Source organism: Cetorhinus maximus, chromosome 10 (assembly GCF_964194155.1).
Source record: "Cetorhinus maximus chromosome 10, sCetMax3.hap1.1, whole genome shotgun sequence".
NCBI lineage: Eukaryota > Metazoa > Chordata > Chondrichthyes > Lamniformes > Cetorhinidae > Cetorhinus > Cetorhinus maximus.
In genome coordinates, this window is record NC_135888.1 from 12887952 (window position 1) to 12898762 (window position 10811).

At 43.0% G+C, this 10811-nt stretch overlaps 1 protein-coding gene across 1 annotated transcript in view; it reads right to left on the reverse strand.

The window, feature by feature from the left end:
• The window catches only part of c5 (complement component 5), a 152545-nt gene extending 147374 nt beyond the window's left edge, over positions 1–5171 (reverse strand). The window contains exons 1-2 of the mRNA XM_078549969.1: positions 4713–5171; positions 3694–3886 (exon numbers count right to left, since the gene is read on the reverse strand). Of these exons, the coding sequence (XP_078406095.1) occupies positions 3694–3886; positions 4713–4777 (258 nt within the window). The 5' untranslated portion in view covers positions 4778–5171. The remainder of the gene's footprint in view (positions 1–3693; positions 3887–4712) is intronic.
• Positions 5172–10811: the final 5640 nt, after the last annotated feature.

The window sequence follows — 10811 nt, forward strand, 5'->3', positions numbered from 1 at the left end:
TCCACCACTATTCACAGCTGGTTGTGGCAGGACTGCAGAGCTTAGATCTGATCCGTTGGTTGTGGGATTGTTTAGCCCTGTCTATCACTTGCTGCTTATGCTGTTTGGCATGCAAGTAGTCCTGTGTTGTAGCTTCACAAGGTTGACACCTCATTTTTAGGTATGCTTGGTGCTGCTCCTGGCATGCCTTCCTGCACTCTTCATTGAACCAGGGTTGTTCCCCTGGCTTGATGGCAATTGTAGAGTGGGAAATATGCCAGGCCATGAGATTACAGATTGTGTTCCAGTACAATTCTGCTGCTGCTGATGGCCCACAATGCCTCATGGATGCCCAGTCTTGAGTTGCTAGATTTGTTCAAAATCTATCCCATTTAGCACAGGGGTAGTGCCACACAACATGATGGAGGGTATCCTCAATATGAAGCTGGGACTTTGTCTCCACAACGACTGTGTGGTGATCACTCCTACCGATACTTTCATGGACAGATGCATCTGCAGCAGATAGGCTGGTGAGGATGAGGTCAAGTATGTTTTTCCCTCTTGTTGGTTCCCTCACCACCTGCCGCAGACCCAGTCTAGCAGCCACATCCTTTAGGACTCTGCCAGCTCGGTCAGTAGTGGTGCTACTGAGCCACTCTTGGTGATGGACATTGAAGTCCCCCACCCAGAGTATATTCTGCGCCCTTGCCACCTTCAGTGATTCCTCCAAATGGTGTTCAACATGGAAGAGCACTGATTCATCAGCTGAGGGAGGGCAGTACGTGGTAATCAGCAGGTGGTTTCCTTGCCCATGTTTGGCCTGATGCCATGAAACTTCATGGGGTCCGGAGTTGATGTTGAGGACTCCCAGGGCAACTCCCTCCCGACTGTACACCACTGTGCTGCCACCTCTGCTGGGTCTGTCCTGCCGGTGGGACAGGACATACCCAGGGATGGTGATGTTGGTGTCTGGGACATTATCTGTAAGATATGATTCCATGAGGATGACTATGTCAGGCTGTTGCTTGGGTAATCTGCGAGAGAGCTCTCCCAATTTTGGCACTAGCCCCGAGAAGTTTGTAAGGAGGGCTTTGCAGGGTCAACAGGGCTGAGATTGCCATTGTCATTTCTGGTGCCGAGGTCGATGCTGGGTGGTCCGTCCGGTTTCATTCCTTTTTTGTGACTTTGTGGCAGTTTGTTACAACTGAATGCCTTGCTAGGCCATTTCAGAAGGCATTTAAGAGTCAACCACATTGCTGTGGGTCTGGAGTCATGTGTAGGCCAGGCCTGGTAAGGATGACACATTCCCTTCCCTAAAGGGCATTAGTGAACCAGATGGGTTTTTAAACAATCGACAATAATTTCATGGTCATCATTAGACTTTTAATTCCAGATTTTTATTGAATTCAAATTCCGCCATCTGCTGTGCTGGGATTCAACCCCGGGTCCCCAGAGCATTACCCTGGGCCTTTGAATTACTAGTCCAGCAAAAATACCACTACACCATAGCCTCCCCATAGTGGGTCAAATACAGGCGGCACAGTGGACTGCAGCAGAATGAAGGAACTACTGCCAGGATAACGGATGTTCTTCCGCATTAATTTTACGTGGTTACATTCCAACTGACTAAGTTAATGAAAATTGCTGAGTTCACATGAGGTGGATGCATGGCAATGAATGTGCAGTCAATGACACAATGGGAAAGCCTGCAATCTGAGAAAATCCTTATACTTTTTCTGCCTGCTTGTCTCTGACAAAAGGCAATGAGTTGAATCTGTCCCTATAAATAGTGAGCCTTGGATACCTCCATTATGCAGCAGTGTAGTGCAAAATGCAAAATGTTGCTTATATCTCCAGCAGCAGCCTGGGATGCAAGGATCCAGTTGCATAAAAGTTAAGAGCCATGGTCACCTTGATAGTCATAGGCAATACTGTCCTTGTCCTACTTTGATATTACAGCAATTGCCAGATTTTCGTCATGATATCTTTGATGAAACGAAGAATTGTCATTCATAGGTCCTTGCTGAAGTTGAGGTTAAGAGAATTGCTCTCTAAAACCCTCTGTGGATTTGGACTCCTACCAAGAGCTGTTTTTCCCTTCTTCATCATTCCTTTTCTAGCAGATTTAGCAGTATGTCTGCCTGGCCTACTTACCCAGAGGCAGCCTGACAAGGCCACACAAGTCTTGAGGCAAAATCTTTTTGCTATTTGAAATTGATGTCATAATCTGCTTGCTCTGGATGCTGTTGGCAGTGCCTGGGTACCTGCACATCCAAACTCCTTTATCAAAATGGCCTTCAGGGCAGTTTTCATTGGAATTATGCGTGTGCATCTCCCAACCCATTTTCAAGTGATTGGAGGCTGTGTAGTACCTAAAAAACACACCCTTCACAGCCCAATTCTGCCTTCCCATTAACATTGACAAACCCTGTATTTTGTTTAAAGAAATTTCATATTAACATAATACCGAATTAATATAAAACTGAATCAGTTAAGGGAATAAGAAATAAGAGCAGGAATAGGCCATATGGCCCCTCAAGACTGCTCCTCCATTCAATAAGATTATGGCTGACTTGATCTTGGTCTCAACACCTCCTTGCCTATTCCCCATAACTCTTGACTCCCCTATAATTCAAGAATCTGTCTATCTCAGGCTTGAATATATTCAATGATTCAGTCTCCACAGGTCTCTGGTGTAGAGAATTCCAAAGATTCATGATCCTCTGAAAAAAGAAATTCCTTCTTTGGCTGCTGGCAAGTACATCCCTAGTTTTCATGCTATGAACAAAACACAAATTAGTAAGAATAGGTAGATATATTTATGCACAACATTATCTGCATGGCTGGATCAATGACAATCGAGGTCCTTGATTGGTGAAAAGAAAGAAATTTTTAGGACAGAGAAAAATTAAGAGACAGATATTGCCCATAAAGATGGTCTTAGAGAGAAGGTAAATGAAAACAAATCAAATGTTTAGTTGCTAACATAGACACAGTAGGTAATGTGGCAACAACACATGCTGAGAAATCATCATGTGATGTGCATCAATAAATGCGTAAACTGTTTTATTCTGAATTATTTATTTACTTAAATTTGATTCTGAGAGATCACAGTCTGAACTTAGAATTTTCAGATTGTCATAAAATAATATGAGATCAAACTATACAACGTCATAATATGTAAGCATCAGCTGCGACTCGATTGACAGCACTCTTGCCTCTGAATCACAAGGCTTCTAGGTTCAGGTCCACTCCAGGACTTCAGCACAAAAATACAATCCAGGCTGACGCTCCAGTGCAGTACTGAGAAAGCGCTGCACTGACGGACTTTTAGATGAGATGCTAAACCGAGGCCCCATCTGTCCTCTCAGGTAGACGTAAAAGATCCCATGGCATTATTTCAAAGAAAAACATGGGGAAGAAAAGTATTGGCCAATACTTATCCCTCAATCAAGATCACAAGAGAAACAGATTATCTGGTCATTATCTCATTGATGTTTGTGGGAGTTTGCTGTGCACAAATTGGGTGTTCTATTTCCTGCATGACAATAGTCAAATCTTTCATTGGTTGTAAAATGCTTTGAGATGTCCAGTGGCCGTGAAAAACATTATGTAAATGCAAATATTTCTTTCTTTCAAGGATTCAAAGGAAATAGCACAAAACATTTTGTCATAGTTTTCTTCAGTTATTCAAAATTATAAAAACAGACTTACAGTAACAAGTGAAGATCCTTGAAATCCATTCTCTTCATTTATTGTAACCATTTCTTCTGCAAAGATCTTTGTCCTATCTGGGAAACTCCTTAGAGTGATTAATATACGTAACGAATTTGTATATCCATATGTTTGAATCACCACAGTCTCAGCTGCTCCCACTCTAAAGATCTTAGGTGCTGTAATGAGGTACCTATGAAAAGATAGTCAAATTAAGTTTATCAAATATAGTTAATCAGTCAAACAATATGTCAAAAATTGCATTAAACTATGATGCAAGTCAAATGCACTTGTATAGTTTAATGGACAATAAGGGGTGAATTCTACAAGTGGGTGTGGTATCACATTATTCCAGCACATTTGCGTAGAAAATATGTCCACGTTAATTTTTTTACAGTTGGGATTTTATTGGACTTCTGTGAAAATTACATAGCAGCTGAAATGTGCTCCAAAAAGATTAACATTTAAAAATATAATCGCATATCTATTACATAATATTAGCATACTGAATCCTACGATGGTGCTCTTAGATTAACAAATCTTGGAGATCTTTCTGTATTTATGCAAAGACAATTCAGTATGTCCAGATGAATAAACATCATTCAAAAAGATTTGAACAAAAAAGATTTTTACATTTCAGAACACATCGAATCATACTGCTTAATTCTGTTTCAAGACCCACACAATTGCTGAAGTAATTTTGTAGTTTTCAAACAAAAATAAAATGTTAAGCATTAGTTGGATTTGAAAAGTACTTTCTTACTGCTAAAGAAAGACGAGAAATTTAGGTTTAAAGTTAATACCTATATAACAAAAAATTCTATGACCAAAAACTGATGCCAATACTATTGAAGAAGAAAGGCACTGGACATTAAACTTTAGAGCCCTATAAAATTGTACGGGGAAGGCAATGCAACAAAATATCCGTTTCATCTAAAATCCTCTTTTCTATTTTGTAGAAGCACATTATTCACAACATTAGAATAATTTCTAAAAGGATTTTAAACTAAAGTACTTACGTGCGTTCTTGCCCATTACTACTTCGAAACAGAGCCACAAAACTAATAATAACTAGTAGGTTCATATTCTGATGCTCTCTAAGCCATTATGGTGACTGAAAATGTTGTGTCAAATCAAAGGTTATGGTTATTTTGGTACCACTTATCCGAGTTTATTGATGAATTGTGCAACTATTTATTTTTGGTTAATAATAAATTAATCTGGTTGTGCTAATGTTAGGGATTGAGAAATACTTTTTGTGAATTATTAAACAGTATATAATGCTCTTCCATTAACTTTATAAAAATTGAGAAGACAATTAAGGGGTCAAACACATCAGTATTGAGTGTAGTAAAATGCTATGACCACAAAATAATAGTGATTAATCTTTTGCTGTATAGTCATACCAGATCTGTTTTCTTTAAGTATTATAGCATTATTTTTTAAATGGTTATTATATTTGATGTTTAATTATGGATATATGGGAACAATTATACTAATAAGGCTATTCTCTTTTCACAACTATTCAAAATACAATATGTCAGCCAGAAGGGTTACTGCATATACTGATCTTGTATACCTTAAAATGGGATCAGTTCAGACCAGTACTATTTCCCAGTTTTTACTGTTTTTTTCCCACCCGGAGATATGGAAGACATCCAAGTAGTTTTATATTTCCATCATACACAGAGTTGTTTCCTAATGATTTCTGTGCTATTTACTAAATTGTGACATATATGTGTAGTATCTTATTAACTAACTTGTACTTCCTTGTTTTGAAGTTATGCACCTTCCCTGTTTTGTGCCTTAATGCTGTTTTTAAATAGTTTATCGAGTATTTGGTAGTCACGTTTCTTTTTCTAGCTTTGAGAGTCAACAATCTTCACACTTCCTCCAATATGACATATCTCATTTTCTATTCTTGAAACTCGAGTAATTCTGCCAGTCCTTGTAAGCCAAGTAGACAGCCAGCTTTTTCAGTTTGATAAAAGCAAAAGACTGCGGATGCTGGAAACCTGAAATAAAAACAGAAAATGCTGGAAAAACTCAGTAGATTTGGCAGCATTTGTGGAGAGAGAAGCAGAGTTAAGGTTTCGAGTCCATATGACTCTTCTTCAGCTCTTGTACAGAGAAGGCAATGTAGCAAAATACCAATTTCATCTAAAATCCTTTTTTGTCAAGCTGTCTCTTGAAAATGGTTTTCTTCCCATCCATTAATAATGTGCCATCTATTTTATTAAATGTTTATTGATGTCCACAAATATGCAATATTCTGAGAAAAAGGACAATTAAGAAAAGTTATATTTTACTTGCACCCATAGAACTATAGAAAAGCTATGGCACAAAAAGTGGCAGTTTAGCCCATCATGTCTGCACCCGCCAAAAAAATAAAAATAAAAAAAACAGCCACCCATTCTAATTCCATCTTCCAGTACCTGGTCCATAGCCTTGCAGGTTACAGCACTTCAGGTGCAGATCCAGGCACCTTTTAAATGAGTTGAGATGCAGATCTAGGTACCTTTTAAATGAGTCCATAGGCATTCAAGATCCTGTCTGACCTGCAAAGGAGTTTTGTGGTGACAATCTCGCTGTATGTTGAGTAACCCAAGCTTATTTTTGCCTTTCAGATGTCAGTCAGATTAATCCTGTCAGGGGGGATTTTATTCTTTCCTAAAGGATTCCCTTAAACTGGTAAATCTTAAAGATTTGAGACAAAGGTAAAAGCTTTGAGGTAATTTCATTACCAGTTAGGAACCTACTTAATGGACAAATAAATTACAATCAACTACATCGTAACCAAGAAAAAAACTCTAGACTCAGTTATTGGTATGTATGCTCTTTATTATTGATATTAGTTTGTGCAATAATAAAATATCCTGTATGCATCTATGCATATAATTACAGCCGTTTTTACTTACCATAAAATTTACGAACATGACGAGTTAGGAGCAGGAGTAGGCCACTCAGCCCCTCGAGCCTGTTCCGCCATTCAATAAGATCATGGCTGATCTAATTGTAACCTCAACCGCACTTTCTGAGCTCTGCAATTGCCCACTCCGATAACCTTTCACCCCTTTGCTTATCAAAAATCTACCTCTTCCTTAAAAATATTGAAAGACCTCTGCTTCCACTGCCTTTTGAGCAAGAGAGTTCCGAAGACTCATGATCCTCTGAGAGAAACAATTTCTCCTCATCTCTGTTTTAAATGAGCGACCTCTTATTTTAAACAGTGACCCCTTGTTCTAGATTCTCCCTCAAGAGAAAACATCCTCTCTACATCCGCTCTGTTACATCCTCTCTACATCCACCCAGGATCTTAAAGGTTTCAATCAAGTCGCTTCTTATTCTTCTAAACTCCAGCGGATGCAAGCCTAGCCTGTCCAACCTTTCCTCATAAGACAACCCACCCATTCCTGGTACTAGTTTAGTAAATCTCTCTGAGCTGCTTCTAACGCATTTACATCCTCCCTTAAATAAGTAGACCAATACTGTACACTGTGCTCCAGGTGTGTTCTTACCAGTGCCCTGTGCAACCTCCCTACTTTTGTATTTAATTCCCCTTGCAATAAACAATCACATTCTATTAGCTTTCCTAATTACTTTCTGTACCTGCATGCTAGCCTTTTGTGATTCATGCATTAGGACACCCAGATCCCTCTGAATCTGAGCTCTGCAATTGCTCACCATTTAGATAATATGCTTATTTTATATTCTTTCTGCCAAAATGGACAATTTCACATTTGGCCACATTATATTCCATTTGCCAGATCTTTGCCCACTCACTTAACCTATCCATGTCCCTTTGCAGCCTCCTCATGTCCTCTTCACAACCTACTTCCCTATCTATCTTTGTGTCATCAGCAAATTTAGCAACCATGCCTTCGGTTCCGTCATCCAAGTCATTTATATAAATTGCAAAAAGTTAAGGCCAATCAGAAAAAAATCCATTTATGCCTACGCTCTGTTAGCTAGCCAATCTTCTATCCATGCCAATATGTTACTCCCTACACCATGAGCTTCTATTTTCCGCAATAACTTTTGATGTGGCACCTTATCAAATGCCTTCTGGAAATCTAAGTACAATACATCCACTGGTTCCTCTTTATCCACAGCATACTCAAAGAGCTCTAATAAATTGGTAAACCATGATTTCCCTTCCACAAAATCATATTGACTCTGCCTGATTGCCTTGAGTTTTTCCAAGTGCCCTGCCATGTCAACTTTAATAATAGCTTCTAACATTTTCCCCATGACAGATATTAAGTTAACTGGCTGTAATTTCCTGCTTTCTGTCTACCTCCCTTTTTGAATAAAGGAGTTATATTTGCTATTTTCCAATCTAATGGAACCTTCCCCGAATCTAGGGGCAGAATTTTCCAGTCGGCATGCAGGGGTGGGCCCGACCCGCCGACGTGTAAAATGACGCATGATGACGTTGGGCGTGCGTCCCGACGTCACCATTTGCCATCGCAACATTTTGAAAGGCGGGCATGCTATGAGTTCCGAGGCATGCCTGCTATTAATTAAAGGGCCAGTTAAGGCCCTTGAGGTAGCAATTGAAGACGATTTTTTGCAGCCCGTGCAATTTTCAGTGTGTCGCGTGGGCAGGCCACATTTTTAAAAACCTCATCCACGGGCGGGGTAAGGGGGGGTGAGTGGGCTCGCTAATGCGAGTAGTTTGAACTTTAGTTTATTACTTACTGCTACTTGCTTGTGTGAACAGGACAACTTCATTTCTCTTCAGAGCTGCTTTGACAGAAAGCACAGGCTTCAGTTCAGGACTCCGCAGGAATCATAACACTTGGGGCCTTCCAGGTATCGGAGAGCCTTCCCTTATCCTGGGAATGGGGATTGTGCTCTCCGCTGGAGGCATTTCCTCTGAGAAGGGAGAGGGCCAGAAGGGGGAGGAAGCCAGGAGTCCATATTCAGCCTCCAGGGGAGCCACCTGTGGGAGGGCAGGCACAGGCACACGGGGCACAGGACCAACAGGAAGTCCAAGGCAGAAGGGGCCGCAGAAGATGCCATCATCCTGCTGCTAGGGTTTACAGGCGGCGATGCAGCTACCTCAATATGTCTGAGGTGCAGTGCCGAAGGAGGCTACGTCTCTCAAGGGAGACAGTGACCTCCATCTGTCAGATGATTGGCCCTGAGATCAGCTCCAACTGTGTGGGTGGATACCCCATACCAGTGGTGCTGAAGGTCACAATTGCTCTCAACTTCTATGCCTTCGGCTCTTTCCAGGGGTTGGTGGGTGATCTTTGTGGAGTCAGCTGTTCAGTTGTGTCAAGCTAGCTACAGATGCTCTGTTCAGGCTTTCATTGACTTTCATTCACTACCACTCGGATAAGGCCAGCCAGGCAGAGCGAGCCAAAGGCGTTGCCGCGATTGCTGGGTTCCCCCGGGTCCAGGGTGCAATTGATTGCAAACATGTGGCCATCAAAACGCTTGCGGGTGAGCCGGGAGCCTTCGTCAACAGGAAGGGATTCCACTCCATGATTGTGCAAATAGTGTGTGACCATAGGATGCAGATTCTGCAAGTCTGTGCAAGGTACCCAGGCAGCTCCCATGATGCATACATCCTAAGACACTCCCAGGTGCCGAGGCTCTTCAGTGTTCCAGCCTGGCTGGTTGGATGGCTGCTGGGTGACAAGGGCTATCCCCTCAAAAGGTGGCTCATGAGCCCCTCCATCGCCCAAGAACAAGGGCTGAGCAGTGGTACAATAGGAGCCATGCCTCGCCGTGGTAGAGAGAACCATTGGTCTTCTCAACATGAGCTTCTGATGTCTGGACCATTCAGGGGGTGCACTCCAAAACCCCCCAGATCGTGTCACTGATAGTGGTTGCATGCTGCGCTCTCCACAATCTGGCACAGGGAAGAGGGTATGCAGAGGAGGAAGAAGCTAGACACAGATGCTCTGGCTGCCGACGGTGAGTCCATAGGTGAGTCCGAGGACGAGCACGCTCAGGAGAATGCTGAGGGGGTTGACGCTGACCTGGGTAACCTCCAGGGAGGCCGGGACTCCCAGGAGGCTTTGATCCAATGCTCCTTCAGCTAGCCTACCAAAGATGAACCACCAACACATGCCAGGGTTGTGGGCTCCATACTCAATACCTGAGAGCAACATTTGCCTGGTCAGCAGCCTTTTGAATTGCCTTTTCAATAAAGCTCAATGACAAACAAGTCACTCATAACATCATGGGTTCCCCTTCACCTGCAGAACTAATGAAGCACCCAGAGGCTTGTTGAGAACCAAAATATTTAATGATTAGCAACTAGTGTACAGAAATCAAAGTACATTAAAAGGTGTTGAACAGCGCACCAGCTTAAAAGTAAGTTAAAAGTGGGGCAAAAGAAAACCACTAGTGATAAGCCTGAGTTGTGCCTAAGATGATGTACGCTTATGCTTGCGGGTGCTACGTCTAGGTGCTCCCCCCTCATTGGCACCGGCATTAGAGACAGCTTGCTCACTCTGCTATCCAGTTGGCCTTGATGACCTTGGTGGGTGTCCTCTGGCTGGTGGAGCCTGTGCTGGCCACGACTGGGAGGGAGCGGCCAGTGGCATGGCTGGCATCTCCCCAGTTGCCACAGCCTCATCAGATGCCACGGTCACTAGCAGAGGGGTGGAGGAGCTGCTGCCGTCATCTGGATCGCCCTGAGAGGAGCCCGCAGAGATGACAGGCAGCTCGTGCGCCAACGTGAGGTCGCTTTGGACCTCCCTGCTCACCACTGATGGATGGGCACCTAGCTGGGATACTGGGTGCCCAATCCATCTCCCACAGTGACACTGACCACCTGAGGTCAGTGCCGCTGTGAGGGCTTGCAGGTTCGAGCACATCCCCAGGAAGCCCTGATTGTTCTCCTGGAGGAGCTTCTCCATGAGAGTCGCCACTCTCTCCATGGAGGAGGCGTTGCACTCGGCCATGAGGGTCATTGCATTGCTCATGCTCTGCATGGACTCCTCCATCATGGAGACCATGGCACGCATTTCCTCATGTATCTCCGCCAGATCTTCCCACACACCCTGCTGGACTTCTAGCATCTGCCGCCTCAGGGATTACTCCAGAGGCACATCATCAGCCACCAACTGAGCATGTTCCTGGTCCCCAGCATTCCTCCG